The 15813-nt window shown below is 44.4% G+C and overlaps 6 protein-coding genes across 6 annotated transcripts; all 6 read right to left on the bottom strand.

Annotated features, from left to right (window-relative positions):
- Positions 1-218: 218 nt before the first annotated feature.
- JR316_0000044 (uncharacterized protein) lies at positions 219-2307 on the bottom strand (the record flags this gene model as incomplete). The annotated part of the gene is made up of 15 exons (XM_047885861.1): positions 219-347; positions 408-528; positions 582-606; positions 660-717; positions 858-917; positions 979-1079; positions 1383-1407; positions 1460-1494; positions 1548-1573; positions 1632-1657; positions 1715-1732; positions 1793-1802; positions 1863-1961; positions 2035-2127; positions 2249-2307. The coding sequence occupies 15 exons, from the start codon at positions 2305-2307 to the stop codon at positions 219-221; spliced, it is 885 nt and encodes a 294-aa protein (XP_047753607.1).
- A 3125-nt stretch (positions 2308-5432) lies between these two features.
- On the bottom strand, positions 5433-6463 carry JR316_0000043 (uncharacterized protein; the record flags this gene model as incomplete). Its single annotated transcript, XM_047885860.1, has 4 exons — positions 5433-6000; positions 6057-6277; positions 6330-6363; positions 6420-6463. The coding sequence occupies 4 exons, from the start codon at positions 6461-6463 to the stop codon at positions 5433-5435; spliced, it is 867 nt and encodes a 288-aa protein (XP_047753606.1).
- A 1109-nt stretch (positions 6464-7572) lies between these two features.
- Positions 7573-8564, bottom strand: JR316_0000042 (uncharacterized protein; the record flags this gene model as incomplete). The annotated part of the gene is made up of 4 exons (XM_047885859.1): positions 7573-8026; positions 8084-8304; positions 8365-8398; positions 8467-8564. 4 exons carry the CDS (start codon positions 8562-8564, stop codon positions 7573-7575), a joined length of 807 nt encoding a protein of 268 aa, XP_047753605.1.
- A 554-nt stretch (positions 8565-9118) lies between these two features.
- JR316_0000041 (uncharacterized protein) lies at positions 9119-10054 on the bottom strand (the record flags this gene model as incomplete). The annotated part of the gene is made up of 3 exons (XM_047885858.1): positions 9119-9689; positions 9743-9963; positions 10025-10054. 3 exons carry the CDS (start codon positions 10052-10054, stop codon positions 9119-9121), a joined length of 822 nt encoding a protein of 273 aa, XP_047753604.1.
- Positions 10055-10542: 488 nt separating this feature from the next.
- JR316_0000040 (uncharacterized protein) lies at positions 10543-13648 on the bottom strand (the record flags this gene model as incomplete). The annotated part of the gene is made up of 13 exons (XM_047885857.1): positions 10543-11444; positions 11789-12054; positions 12132-12311; positions 12361-12451; positions 12505-12650; positions 12707-12847; positions 12903-12943; positions 12994-13046; positions 13111-13190; positions 13241-13275; positions 13312-13401; positions 13464-13525; positions 13609-13648. The coding sequence occupies 13 exons, from the start codon at positions 13646-13648 to the stop codon at positions 10543-10545; spliced, it is 2127 nt and encodes a 708-aa protein (XP_047753603.1).
- A 1192-nt stretch (positions 13649-14840) lies between these two features.
- On the bottom strand, positions 14841-15734 carry JR316_0000039 (uncharacterized protein; the record flags this gene model as incomplete). Its single annotated transcript, XM_047885856.1, has 5 exons — positions 14841-15144; positions 15213-15436; positions 15505-15538; positions 15605-15642; positions 15696-15734. 5 exons carry the CDS (start codon positions 15732-15734, stop codon positions 14841-14843), a joined length of 639 nt encoding a protein of 212 aa, XP_047753602.1.
- Between the last annotated feature and the right edge of the window lie 79 nt (positions 15735-15813).

Raw genomic sequence — 15813 nt, 5'->3', positions numbered from 1 at the left:
AAATGACTACATCACCAATCCATATCCTGATATTTCGCCCTCGTAGACAAAGCTATTTTGAATTAAAAGCATCTCAGAGGTACATATTTAACATTTGGGCATCTAAAGGCTATTAACGATGCATGAAAAATAGCCAGCACATAGGATAATATACCGATTAGTACATATTTGGATTAAGAAGCCAAAGAACAGAACAACAGTGAAAAGGATAAGACCCTTCAACAAACATCCATTTCTCCTCTGGATTTAACATCATGGTCCTCGACAGTTGAGGGATTTCGGCTTCCAGAGCCTGAAGAGGTTCCATCAGACCTGGACATTTTCGTTTCGTCGATTTTAATTTTCAACTTCAGGTGCCGTGAGTACCGTTTTCACGTTCCTCCTGATTCTGTACGAAGAGGACTTACAGAAGGCGTGTTATTGCTCGAGAGACCGAAAGAGTTGTTTGGGAACATGATTGGCATATTGCGGTCGTATGAGCCTTGAGCACGGTGGCTTGTGGGGTGCAAAGTCTTCCGAGCATTTAGACTGGAATAAACGAATGAGTGGTAGTATGAATCAGGGGTACATCAATAGCTTACGTCGCAAGGAGCGAGTTGGCATAGACTAATAATCTTCATCAGAACATGATAGTATCGGAAGGAAGGATGTAATCATACATTTACTAATCACAAAATGGATGCCCATGAAGATGAGATTGGTATGCATGGTAAGCCACTACAGGATGAGTGAGTTGTGTCTTTGATAATGAGACGTCCATACGTCGACTCACACAAATCAGCGATGTTACAGTTGCAGCGCTGACGACAGATTAGTCATTCAACAGGGCCGAGTAACGATATTCGGTACACACGTACCAAGTTATCGACCCAGTTTCGAATGTGTATAGCATCAACGAGTCCAGTATGTGGTTTAGACTGATAATCAGGCGTAAATTGTTCTTAGTGAAAGTCGTGATCATATTACCAAGCAGATTACCTTGAATTCTTTTTGTGCTTCTTTTGGAGAAGATAACACAGAGAGATTGTAATCAAGACGTCCAAAAGTGAAGATATAGCAAGCCCCAGTGAGAATGACCACTTTAAATAGAGCAATGTAAGCATTATGAGGTCTGAGAAGACAAAATTCTAGTACCGTATATAACTTTACAAAGGTCTTCAGGCTTTTCAGTCGGATCCTATAAGACGCGAGAATCAGTCAGCCGACCGTACATGAGAGATTGTGGTGTAGACAGACATTTTAGCTGTGGTCACTGATAGGCGAGGCAGCATAAGTAATAGCTACGAGAGATATTCAGGCATCTCCACTTACAACAGGCAAAGCCTTTGGAATCATTGTAAGTTTCACATGTTATATTGCATATTGTGCAATAGGAAACTCACCAAGACGCGCACAAGCCAAAATAGCCTGCAAGTCAGTTAGCGCTGAATTAAGAGGCAGACATAGAAGCGGAACATACCAGAGGCACAGCCACGATGTAGTTGTTCTTGCTTACTAGATACGAGAAATAATGAGAAATGAACGCCAAAAAGCCGACTTTGATATACATTTGAAAATCCGGTAGACGAAGAAGCTGAACAATACTTGATATTCATATATCCAAAATGCGGAATGGGCAAAGAGACACTTACAGGTGGACAAGGAATGTCAATACAGCCTGTAAAAGTAACGTTAGCCCGAGTAGGGGTGGTCAGTGGTATACAGTTAAGCATACCGTGAAGGCAATGGTGATCTATAATGAAATACATGTTTAGTGATATCAGGCGTAGTACTGAGCATGCGAAGAGCGCACCGCTAGCGACCTAAGGGTTCAGAGAAAGTAATGAGCAATGTCATCATTTGTAGTAGAAGTCTCTAAATACCAGGGAATAAAATCTATCCTCGCTGCATCCCCGAAGTGAGCAATGAGGTGGTCCCATAACGCCGTAGTGATGAATATTGTGTGACAGAAGTCGAGGAACCTGTTCAAAGACATGTACAAGTCATGGTTAATCTCATTTTGCAGTGGTCTGGACTAGAAAAGCCGATACATACCAGACGAGAGCAACAAGTCCTCTAAGGGCACGTGGATCATTGGTGTAGTATTTGAAGTAGGAAAATGCTTGAGATGTAACCATACCCGAGAAGCTATGTTCATAAGAGATATCGTGTCAGTATTACAGCACAACATGACAGCCGATTTTGAATGGAGGGAGAAAAAGAAGCATTGAGCTGCAAATTGTGCAAAGAGTAACCGGACTCGACCTACACGGCAGCAATGATCCCACCGATCATGAGTGCTCCAAAAGTACGCCCGATGTCGACCATTCTTGTTAGTGCTTCTCTTTGCTGTGGTGTAGCGGCTGAGTGCTGCTTGACCCCGATGGCACCAATGATAGTGATTGTTACGGCCCAGGAGGGATCAAGGGAAGCACGGTGAAGTCAATTAAGCCCCCGTTATATTCGATATTTTAGGCGACCAACAAGGTCAAGCTCCCTTCGAGCTCCGAGAGAAGTGGAACGGTTTATAAATGGCTGGGTCGGTCGTGACAGCTGAGCACATAGCTTTCGCCGTTTGGAAATCCGGTGTAGACAAAGACGTAAATGTGTGACGGAGTGATGCGGTGGGCAGTACGGATACGAGCAACCCTGGATTGTGGCGGGCGTCGCTCAGACTCCAGGCGGATGAGTTGGCGCTTTGCCTTTGGGAGAGGGAAAGCTGCCGGGCTCATGATCACCTGAAGAAAGCAGATACTAGTTAGGGTACGGTCGAGTGGTTTTTGGATTGAAGGGAGGGTTAGTGTCCTATGGTGGATGGCTAAAGGTTTGGTCAACATGGTGCCTGTCTGTCTCAGATGTCGCAGGGGTGTGGGGGTTGACGTACTTGTAGAAACCTAACGAATCGAGAATTTGTCCGCCGTGATTGGCGCTTGAGAAGAAAAGAGCGAACACCTATGGTCCCCATGGGGGCTTCTCCAGTCACATAGTCGCTACACCCTCCGATATCTAGACCCAGCTGACCATCAAAGCAGAGGAATGCATACTGAAAATGGGAAACGGCGTCAGGAACAGACATGCAGTGCGTTGACGGATAACGTACAAGTTGCAAGTATAGCTTGCGCAATGAGTAGGGACAATTATAACGACGCTTCAAATGGCTGGGTGTCCGGCCATTGACGGGCAAGCAGGTTTGGGATGTGCAATTGGATTGGCGGACGGTCTTGAACGGTGTGTGTGCGTCACGTCGGTTTCATGATTGACTACATCCTAAAATAAATCTGTGGCAGGCACAGTTACATAGTGGTGAGAGCAGATCAAAGTCTGCTTTTTCAGTGCGCTACAAGTGGTGTTGGTGTTTCGGCGGAATGGACACAGCCAAAGTCTGCCGTCGTGACGACGTCAGAAAGTTCATACGAGTTCATATTTCTTACCTTTACGAGCGAGCGCTATCCAGAAGAAATATCTGGCGTAAAACGGAGTTATGATGCGGAGTGAACGGGTTAATCTCAAGTATAGACCAACAAGACATTTCGGAAAATTGCGAGTAGAATGATGGACATTCAACTAGTTAGGGTGCCAGTGAAGGGACTTGAAAAAGACGACTGCACTTGGGCGCATTCACGAGGCTAATAATGCCTTAGGTAATAAATTCTCAGCCGCCAGTAGGCTTTTTTATGTAAATAGGAACCTTCATAGAAGGAAAATCCACTTTTTCCTAACCATTTTTCTATGGTATATCGGGTAAAATAACCGAGATGAGCATACTGCCCACAACATACGTTTGACATCTTCCCGTCAATCCAGAATTTCAATGCATTCGATTTTAGTTCCACTTTCTCGAATATTTCTGAGATTCATAGTCGAATTGATAAATGAATATCGACCTCTATTTGCGGATTTTGTGATTTAAAGACACATGTAGGCGTATAGTACAGATCGTTATCATCGGTGCAATTCAGTTATAGGGCACTCGGAGAGTCAGAGAAAATAAGATAGAAATCAGAGATGGACTGGTACAAATAGGGTATTCGAAAGTGCGACGAACAGGAGCCGGCAGATAAAATTATACTATAAACAAGACCAAGGTTCCATTCAAAATAACAGTTGATGTAGTATGTGGGGTTGCATATTCCATGAAAATGTATCTCGTAAATCCTGCCAAGCAACGTCGCGTATTTAGTGCGATGTGGGGAAGGATACTTCACAGGACATTTCTCAAAGATTACTGAAAATTAAGAGACTTTAAAGTTGACAGGTGGGGGCCGAATCGGGCAGGCAGTGCATCGGTACACAGTTTAATTTGACAGCGCGAGAATGAATGGCGGGTAATTTTTTGGGGTGACACCGGTGTGTTCTTCCACCTAACTTCTACCTTTTCAGCCCCATTAGACCTGCAATACCCAAGTGTTTGTGACTACCGGTCATGGTTATTATAAGGAACGGAGTAAGAGTGGTGGGTATTGGAACCAGACAGCTTGTACAGGACAATTAATTGGGATTTCATTTCTCTGGCTATGGATGTTGAACACTATCTTATCTTTCCACGTTGTGATTGATAAGCACCCCCGGGACATCTCGGATCAGTCGGAGGCACAATGCATAATTCGGACGGAGATTAAAGATTCACGGGGCGCAATCGTCACCCATCTTTCGTTCTGTTTCTGTCAGCTTAAAGTTCATTCTGTCATCATCTTGAAGAGGTTCTTCCAATTCCGATATAGCTTAGCCCTTCTACGTTACCTACTGCATCCCAAAAGCAAGATACGAGAATTCAAAAGTGGAACATATATCGCGGTTACCAGGCTACACGAGTTCAAGGAGAGGAAAGATGGTTGATATAAATGGGGCAGGTTGAGGTGTGTATTCTTACCCCTTCGTTTGGCCAAATTTATCTGCAGGAATATGTTGTTTCAAGATTACTACAGGACCAGCAGACGACAACTGATTGTGTTGGACTACCAATCTTCGCCTCCTATCTTTATCCCAAAGATCTAAGCCTAAGGAGTCCCGATTTACATGGATGACGTGAACTACAGCATCCATCCGCTGCTGACTCCTCCCTGGATTACCGCTACGCGCTACCGTATTCTTCCTGAGAGATTACAGAGTTACTCACTGTCTTGTTTGGTCTGTGACGCCTCTAACTACGATCCTCTGCGACGTCATTTCGTCCAAAATTGTGCCGCTATCGCCTGGTCTATTAATTCCCTATTCTCTCTTGCCTACACCCAACTCTTTGTTCTTTGGATCATCCTGTTGTCAATCAATTTGGGTTTGAAGAGATTGACAGTGGATAGATAATCTAATCTAATCTTGTCCGTACAAGGGTACCTTTTCTGTAGGGAATGGCAATCAAGGGCGTCAAATGCCTCTGTTCACTCATCTCAAACCCCTTCCACCGTATCGGCAACCTCCCTTATCTCTCTAATTCCCAAATCCTCGTACTTCGCACTCTAGATTCCGAGGAGCATTCGCAGTCGACGCGAAAGAGGGATTTCCAAGGTATTGATCTGGTTTGACAAAATTTCGATTTTCTTTTCGATCGCCTTACGATCTGCAGAGGTTTCTGCATATTCTGATTGCTTTTTATAAAGTGTCAGTATCTGTTCCAGGGTCAGGCGTACTTCCAAGCCTGCATCCGTCTGCGGAACGATTTTTCTCTGTATGGTCATCTCCTCTTGAATCCTGAGAGTTAGGTGCTCCTGATGCTTTTGGAATATCTTACGAAGAAGGTCTATTGGATGGATCTCCGTGCCGTCTTCCGAAACGCGATAAACCTCCACGCCTTTGGAGAGCATATGTCCCCATTGACGCTCCTTCAATCCTTCTTCTCGCCTCAAGGCCTCATCTGATGGGATGCGGCTGCCTTTGGTCAATCCAATGATGACGTGATCAAGAACGCCATCAGAGTCCCCGCAGAGTTTACTGAAAATCTGCAAGTTACGCTTTGCTGTCCCGGTATAGCGATCCGCAGAGATGTCGTGAAGGTATATTACGCCACATATTGTGAATTCTTTGTATCTTTGGAGCCTGTGGTAAGCACTTTGTGCGCTTCGAACATAAATAAACTATCTTACGACTCTTTTAGCCATGTTGCAATTTTATCCAAGATTTCGACGTCGTGGTGGTAGGTGTTATCGAAACCGGGCGTATCGACGAGGTAAACCTTTCTATTTGATATCAATGGGATGTCTTGGAGCTTCGACGGAGGGACCTCAACAGCGGCAACCTCGAAAGTGCAAGACTGGATGTTGTGCCCGACCTTTCTGCTCTCCGTTCCTATAGCCATGTTGATGAACTGATGTTGTGAGACGGCGTTTAGGACTATGACATGTTTTACAGATACGTACACTACTTTTGCCTGCGCCTGTTGCTCCCATGATGCTGTTTTAATATTTTGTATTGATCCCAGGAACATAAAAATACTGTCCAAGACTTACGGAATCATTATCTTCAGAGGGTCGGATATCTTGTTTGGGGCCATTGGAGGTGGTGATGGTAGTTTTTCGAGAGTGGCGATTTTGACGGTGGATGGGTCAAATAGCAGACATCGCCGCCTTTCGCATCTGGTCCATTATAATTCAACAACTAACGGTGGTCGTGGCAAAACTCTCACTGTTACCCGAACGGGGTATGTAGTATTCAAGGTGCGTCTTCGAAGATCTTCTACACTCTTTCCACTACCATTTGATAAAAAGTCCGATTGAATGAGTGCCTTGGTAAATGATGTGTGACGAAGCTTTTATGAAGGCCGTTGTCGCAATCAGCATATGGTCATGATCAATCTGATATAAACAACTTTTTCGACATCCAGTTTTCTTTGGTTCCACCTTTTGAGGCATGAGCTCCGAGAGGCATTTGTTGTTAAGCTTTTCTGAAGCTCTCCTCCTATAGCGGTAGCGATCCATGACCAGGACCAGGGGAATATGGGACATTTGAAACGCCATGTGTAGAGAACACAACAGGGCTGCCGAGACAGTAGTCGTAGTTTAATGAACTCCGTTGCACCCCAAAACCGTGAACGCGTGTCTGTATCCTGATCGCGACAGTCGTTTGCACTCCTTCCATTCTGTCAAATGTCCTCAGATTCAATCACACTCCTTATCACTACGGCTAACTCCTTTTAATTGAGGTGGTTTGCAATTTGTTGTTCAGGCGTAATTGATTTCTACGATGGGTGTAAAAAAACACATTGAAACTGCACCCCACACGCCGGAGCCTCAGAAGCGTGTAAGCAGAACAAGAACTCTATTGCTGGAAGATGTGCTTTTCCATGTTCTATGATCTGTTCTATATCTGTCACATCCGGTTGATCACAACCTCGAGGCTTTATGTTCGCTTCGTAGCAGTGATTCGGACACGAGGCCACCGCAAGCTGTACAAGATTGACCCAGTATCCTTCTTGAGGCCACCGCGAGGTGTAGGAGATTTGATTCGCTCATTGTAAAAGATTATCGTTTTGGGGCAGAAAATTCAGGGTTGTTTTGGAAGCGACCGTAAGACATACGGCAACATGATGCTAAAACTTCAATTTATTTCCACTCTTTTCATCATTTCCCTAAGCGATACAAAATAATCCCAGAATTCCAATATCTAAAAGAAATCAAACTGGAATATTCTTTGAAACGCCCTTTTCCAACGGCTAATGTACTGTATGAGGCGCTTGCCTACGCTTGTATTTCTGATGTCTTTAGTGCGCCGAAATTCCCGTTGAATATCTAGAAGGACGCCAGGTTCAAAACGTTCCAAAACAGCGTCGAGGAGTGATTGGGCATCAGACAGAGGGTCGTAAGCTAATGGAAATGCCTGTGCTCCCATATCCATCATTCCTTTCCAGTGAACGCCTTTTAACTGGATCATTCGGTTTTCCACCTCGGCAGCAGATAGTCTGTTGCATTTCGTTGCTCCAAGGACGACATGTCGCAGCCCAAGAATACCGCATGCCTTGTTAACAAGGTCGATGCACATCATGGTAGATGCAGATACGCGGTCAAGGGAGATATCTTGGAGGTATATGATCCCTCCCATGGTGTGATGATGGCGGTATCTAATATCATTTCAATGCACGCGTAAAGGTTGGGACAGTATGTGCTCCAGAACTTACAAGTCCTCTAGACAATTGGTAATTTCACCCAAAACCTTCATGTCGTCGACTTCAGTGTTGTCAAATCCAGGGGTATCAACTAAGAGAACTTTTCGGTTTCCGATGCGGTTGCAGACTGACGCCTTGCTCGGAAGGACGGGAATAGCGGAGACTACAGAGGTACAAGATTCCTGTTCATGGCCGACTTTCATTCTTTCTTGACCTAAAATCATGTTGATAAACTAGTCGGATATTTTTTATAAATCCGTATCAGTTCGTTTAACATATAGAAAGCAACGTACTGTACTTTTCCCGGAACCAGTAGGTCCAATAACACTGCGAAAATTGATTACATAGTCTTCGGTAATACTAGAATAAATGCATACGGAATTACAATATCGCACCATGGGCTTTGGGTAGATATTGGGGTATCATAATCGTATACCCAGCTAGAACGGTTTGAACCATTCGTCGAAGTAGTGGGATCATACGGCATCGCCATCGGTTGGTTCAGATAGATTGTGGAAGTCAAGAATTTGGTGATGTGGACGGCGACTCGTATGTCTACCTCGGAGGGCAGGTACTACTAGTAGAAGCAATTATTCGGGTGCTATGTGCTCATAAAGAGAGTTATTTAATCATGCCCACACAGCGTAGCGTTGTTGAGCGCTAAGTAGAAAGACAAGTAGGAGAGGGTGACTGCAGCGAATATAGCATCATAAAATACCATATCTGAGATGTATCAATCTCAAGATCGCCAGTGAACCTTTTGGGATTTTGAGTCGTATTTAAAAAAACATGCTTATTACGCATGTGCCATTTGCGCTGCAAAATTAGATCAAAATCACCAGGCCAAAGTCAAGGAAATTTCGGCATCGTTTCCAAAACCACATGGGTAATTATCCGAAGAGTAGGATAGAAGACAGGATTGGTTAGTTCAATGTCGATATGTGTGATATTCTGGTAATCATAGCGAGTCATTCACTAACTGCGTGTAAGTAATGACTACTACCCTACAAAACGTAAGAGTATGAAAAAATTAGTGGGATAGCATCGTCAAAATCCAAGGAGCATTCTTAGTCGACGAGAGAATGGAATCTGTAAAGCCTTGAGCTGATCTGATAAATTTTGTATTTGCCTCCTTGCTTCTTCGAGGTCTGTCGGTGCGACAGAGACTTCAGAGCGTTGCTTCTGGAGTTTTAAAACCTGAGCAAGAGTCAGGCGAAGCTCCTGCGCGGCATCGGTTTGGGAAACAACTTTTTTCATGACCGCCATCTCTTCTTGTATCCTTAAGATCAAACGAGTTTGCTGTTTGTGCAGAAGATTCCGAAGAATTGTGTTAGGATGACCACTTTTCGAGTCACCTCTGGAGACACGAAGGACTTCCACTCCTTTGGCCATCATATAGTTAAACTGACGCTGCTTCAATCCCTCTCGTCTCCTAATCTCCTCGTCCGGTTGAATACGGTCGCCTTTGGTGAGTCCAATAATAACGCGGTCGAGGACGCTTTCGGACTCTCCGCAAAGCTTGTTGAATAATTGCAAGTTTCGCTTCGCTGTGCCTGTATACCGATCCACAGAGATATCGTGGAGATAGATTACGCCCCCCAAGGCGTATTCATTGTATCTAGTTTAAGTGTAAAAGCTCCAGAAACACTAAATGTGTATAGAATCACTTACGAAGCTTTCAACCATTTCGAAATTTTCTTCAATATCTCCACGTCATCCTTATAAGTGTCGTCAAATCCTGGAGTGTCTACCAGATAGATTCCCTTATTTGATAGCAAAGGGATGTCTTGAAGCTTCTCGGAAGGTACCTCGACAGCTGTAACCTCGGTGGTACATGATTCAATTTTATGCCCGACCTTCAAGAAGTCCGTTCCCAAGACCGTGTTGATAAACTGTTGGTCATAGATATATGAGCAAGGAGCCTTCACCGCTAGGCCTTTGCATCCCACATACGCTGCTTTTACCGGCGCCCGTAGCACCCATAACACTGAATGACACGTTTTTTAAGCACTGAAGGAAGAATGAGTAATGCCTACGGTATCATTATTTTGTATGGTTCTATCGTTGGCTTCCTTGGCATGGTTACGAGAGATTTTGGGATGGCGTGGGTACAACAGTAGGAGTAGCGATACTCAGTCAACTCCAGCCAGAGTGCTGAATGAGCAAAAGGGACAGCGTGAGGCAAGCAAGTTTACCGCCCAAAGGTGCGTTCGTTGACCTGGGGGTTTGTTGTATTGTGTTTTGGTAGAATGCGTCAGATTCGTGGAAACCTCAAGGCTACTTGTCATTAACATAAACAATAACTTTAGGAATTATCGGCTATTCAATAAAGATGCTGCTTTCCATAGTTTCATTGACAGAAAATGTGGATGGTAAGAATAGATTCGATTAGCAGCACGTTGCCACATGTTGCATTCCTTATCATCTCAACGTTTCCAGCGGTAGGGTTGTTGAAACTACGTTATCGCTATCTATAATCCAGTCTTTGTCACATCCCATATTCGAACAGTCCTGTCGCTTGATCCAGTGGCTAGTCTTCTTCCATTGCTCCCAAACGCAACAGAGTTTATCTTTCCTTTATGTCCGATCAATTTTCCAACACGATGCATCTGTTTTGTATCCCATACAAGAGCTGTACAGTCACTGGAGGCGGACACGGCACGTTCATCCGACGGAGAACATGCCACTGCGCTCACCCAACCTTTATGGCCGTATAGCGGGTTGCCTACTCCTTGGCCTGTTATCGCATTCCATATTCGGATTGATTTATCGGAGGACCCAGATATCACCAAGTTTCCATCGAAGCTGAAAGCAACGGACCAGACAGGGCCTGTGTGTCCTGTCATTTGCCCTGTAAGAGATTTGCCAGTTTTGATATCCCATATCTGAACTGATCCGCTAGATGAACCAGCAACTATGCTCCGACCATCAGGCGAGAAAGCTATAGACAAAATTTTCCCGTCGCAATGCTGAAAAGGATCTGAATTTGTTTTCCCCGTGGCCATATCCCAGATACGGATTGTTTGATCGTCAGACCCTGAGACCAAATGAGTGCCGACAGGGGAAGCAGATATAGATGTGACGGGCTCAGCATGTTTTTCGAACGGGTCTCCTTTGATAGTGCCTGTCTTCGTATTCCAGGTGAAAATCTTTGCATTATACGACCCGGATACTAGCCGAATTCCATCGTCTAAAAAGGCGACTGATGTCATATAAGTTGCGGGATCACTGAGACAGCGTAGTTCATTCCCCGTTTCAATGTCCCAGAGTCGAATCGAGCGATCAAGCGAGGAGGAAGCTACGACGTCACCGTCCGGAGAAAATGCCACGGAGCATACAGATCCTTCATGTCCCGATAGCACATGAACACAAGCTAGGAGATTAAGACGAACATATCAGCTGCATAAATGGTTGAAAATATGAATCCGACTCACGGTCAGCGCAACTGTCTATTATTTGCCTTGCCTCCTTTATAGAAACTAATCCACGCAACAGCATGTTTGAAACGAGCGAACGAATTTGTGGTGAGTAGGATTTCTTCAAGTCACGAGGGCACATATCAAGTATGTTTCGTGTAGCAAGTAGAACTTTGCAACTCGCTTCAATAGCGGAGTCCGAGCATGTCGATTGGTAGAGACTTTTACAGACTGCCTGAATGCCATCCCCTTTGGATAACTTGATGAATTTCGAAGAGCCTTCGTAGAAAAAGAAACGCACCCGATACAGCGATTTGCCGCAACATGACTAATATGACTTTGTCTTGGGTATCTCTATATTTACGCACTAAACCCTCAGCGTACTTGTACAAGTCTTGTTCCAGCCAATCAGACTGGGTGGTTGAATCGTTGCGAAGTTGCTGCCAAAATTGAGAATCCTTGCCTTCGGGGAGAGCCTTCGGAACATAGTCGGACTTGTCCGTCAAAATGACTGTATTGTGAATCTTCTGGCCGGCGTGAATTACGCGTGCTGACCCCAAATGCGGCCTAAATTCAATGAGCTTAAAGTCAAGTTCAAAATATACGATACATGCCTCCACCAGTGTGACGTCTGCATACAACACAAAAGCTCGAGAGGCCACCAGTTCAATGTTAAAGACTCTTTGACTTCAGTTAATTGGTGTGGGGATAACTCTTGATCAAATACAGAGGTACGGAGGCCAAACTTTCCAGCTTCGAACACCATCCATCGAAGCGGCGGTCTGCTGCGGTCCAGTTCTGGGTTCTCAACGCTGCCTCCCCCTCTGAGAAGCTAATTAGTAGACGTCTTATGGTGATGCACAGTGGCCTCACATATCAGAGTGTGTTCCAGCAAACCATACTTCCAATACATGCGGAGCACATTTGCCGTCGTCAGATTGGGGGATGTTGTTAGGGGATCTCCCTGTGAAGATTCAAGCTCAACAATCAATTCATTGGTCCAAACTGAAATCATACCACTGTGAGCGTATTCCGGTAAAAACTTAACACGTCTTTCATCGAGTGCTAGTGCATGGCGAAAAAAACAAACATGTTTCATTCCGTCAACAGTCTCAGGAAGGTTTTTTTTTCTTCGCGTAAAACCTATGGATGAAACAGTGTCCCTTATGTTCGTCACAGTGAGTATATGATGGTTGATATCAGTCAGGTAAACACTCACCATGCCCCGACAAAGTGAACTTTAACGCCGTCGACCGAGAATGCTTTTTTGAACCGGGCAGCCCTAGTTGTTTTAGAAGCGTCGCGCAAACCTATGTCAGTCGTAGTTCCGCTGTCGCTATTCCTGTAGAGCTCGTATGCACTGAAAGGTAAACTATTTAACGCGCGCCATAATAGCTCGTTGGACTAACACTGACAATGGGATTTGCATTTCGTTCCCCTTATGTATCAAGCCAACCTGTTCAAGTGGTTCGGTTTTACTTCATTTAATAGCATATTGTATCACACCTTGTTAATCATGGCTGATAGGGCTCGAACCTGAAACGCCCCACGGGAGAATCCTAGTAGTAATAGACGCAATTTTAATGCTGTTGAATGGCGGCCTGATGGATTGGAAAATCTCACCAAAGAGAAATATGCGATCACCAGGTTCATAGTTATCTGATAACCATCGGTAAGCACCTAGTATTGTCTTTTCAAAATTCCTGGGAATAAAATTGTAAAATCGACAAACGCATTAATCAAAACAACACACCATGCCACAGCAGAATCAATCTTATGAGATATATACTTCCCCAGCGATCGTAGCCATGATGATGGGCGTACATAGGTACCGATACCACTATTGTACCATGTCCGTTGATTATGCTCCACTCCTTTTAGGATCAAATTATATAGTTCGATAACATTGGTGTTCTAGGCGCGGATAATAACATCAAACTGAAGAATTCTGGAGTAGTAAGAGTTATACTATATACCTTGTCTCCGAATTGATTGTCCGTTCCATCAATACATACAATAAGGTTTCTCCCAGTACTTGCTGTATCGTGGACACAAGCTAGAACGTCATAATCAGTACAAATGGCGGTTTTAGTACTCATGACTGCTCGGAAGATTGCTCACAGGCGGTATTCCAGTGCCCAAGCTCCTCCGTTTTTTCCATCGGAGCAGATAGTAGGAAGTGGCACGGGGGTGACAGTGTTCATGTATATGTGGGGGATATTTGTTAAGAATCATCGTGCCAACGGTTCCGAACGTCACTGAGATTCGGGAAGCAGCGGGAAATGGTTCTAGCGATGTACATGGCATCTCATGCAACATGCATGTTCAGAGCACATATCATCAGGCATCAGGGACAATATTAAACCCTGAAAACTTGACGCAAGTCGCTCCAGGAAAGTACGTATCCCTTCTTTGTGGATTTAGTTTCGCTGTGGACATGTGAGGTAGCGGAGGGATGTTTTCCGGTCTTGTCTTCAACGTGGTGACTTCTGGCACACTGTGCCTGAGGAAACAATGTCTAGCATCGACTGCTTGTCTCTGGCAAAGACAAGATTCGAGAAAATGTACCGTAAGCTCTTCGCTGAGTTCTCGGACCTAGATAAGTGCCTCACCATCAGCCTTGACACGTTGGGCAAAGCATCGTGTAGGGGGTGCTGTCGCTTGATGAGTAGGCTTCTCAATTGGTGTGGAGAACTCCGAAATAATCTAGCTTTTTTGACCTTATCAGCTTCCCATGTCACAATCTCAAGCACTCGATATACACTGACCTATGTGCACGACATCAAACGACGAGGCCTTGCACGTTCAACGATGCGATTTTAAAGTTCAAACTCCGTCAACTCTGACTCTGAGCTGTGCCGTAATGCCGCTCTTTTACATCGACAATGGTACTTTGATGAGTAATGGGGACGATGGACAATTCAATCATTTGCACATACGCACGTTGTAATTATAAAGGAATAAAAATGGGGAGGTCACCAAGAGCTCACACCAATATATATTCTTCTGAATCTTAGTTCCGTCATCCACACTTACATATCCCCACGAAGCGGTAATGACGAATTCAATTAGGGTATACAGTAACACGTTTGCGTGCACCCCAACTCGTTTCTCTAATGGTAATATGAGCATAATATTTTGGTGCATCGTTACCAATAATGGCACGAATTAGGTAGTTTAACCAAGTATCGCCAACATGTTCGCGGCGAGCCGGAAACAAACAGAGGTACTTCCGCTGCATTCTCACTTTAAATAAAGCCTGGAATTATCAATGTATTTAACTCCAATCTGAAGTTGAGATTGCTGAATTAACTGGCATGTAAAACGTCGTTTTGCAAGTTTCCCAAATCAAATTACGACCTGAGAAGAATCTTCACAATGTCAGCTGACGCCTTGGGGGAGGATGTGTCGATAATCTCTCTGATCTCGTATCGTTTCATTATTCCCTTCCAAAAATTGGTTCTGAGGGCTTCCAGACGTTTGTTTTTGAGTGTTTCGTCGGTGACTATATCGGACTTCGTGATTCCAAGGACAACCTTTCCACGCGCGTCTTGGCCGATCCATTTTCTAAAGAAGTCATCGACGGCTCTTTTGGTAGAAACCGGATATCGGTCTCGAGATATGTCGTAAAGGTATATTGCCCCTTTCAATACGCACCTAATTCCCGTAATTACACACATATATAATCAGTCATTATTTTTACGTGGTAAGCTTTTGCTGCTTACTTTTCCGTCTCAAGCCATGTCTGGAGCTCAGACAGAATGTCTTCATCACTCCTCGTATAATCGTCTAGCCCTGGAACCTCAACAATGTAGAGGGGCTCTGGGATGTTTGGATATTGCTTGAGTGATGGAGCGTTAACGGGAGTCTTTGACGGTTGTAGTTGACGATGGTTGATATCATCGGAAATGTCGACGACATTGGTATCGCAGGTGAGTTTATTTATAAACTGAAAAACAGACCTCAGATAGGTCAGCGATTGGAGAAATGCAGTAATTGTGCAATTTTATTGCATACATAGCTTTTCCCGCTTCCCTGTATTCCCAGGACACTGCACAATGGATATCATCCGATACCGTGAGTGACCTTTGTGTATATCAGAATAGTGCAGACGCACATTATTGCTGGAAAACTTGAGGAATCATGCGTTGAATCCTATAGGTTACGATTCAGAGCAAGTTTGAATACACGAAATTCTAAACGCAGACCTTGCCTAAGAAGGTAAAGATTTTAATCGCTCGTATCATGGACTTGAAGATGGAAGGTTTCTGCATTGTAGTCCTTGTCTTCGAGGCCTGCTTTAAAGATATTGTTGAGAGAAATTGC

The sequence above is a fragment of the Psilocybe cubensis genome, chromosome 1 (assembly GCF_017499595.1).
Source record: "Psilocybe cubensis strain MGC-MH-2018 chromosome 1, whole genome shotgun sequence".
Classification (NCBI taxonomy): Eukaryota; Fungi; Basidiomycota; class Agaricomycetes; order Agaricales; family Agrocybaceae; genus Psilocybe; species Psilocybe cubensis.
Note: the sequence above shows the minus strand (reverse complement) of the source record. Positions and strands in the feature narration are given on the sequence as shown.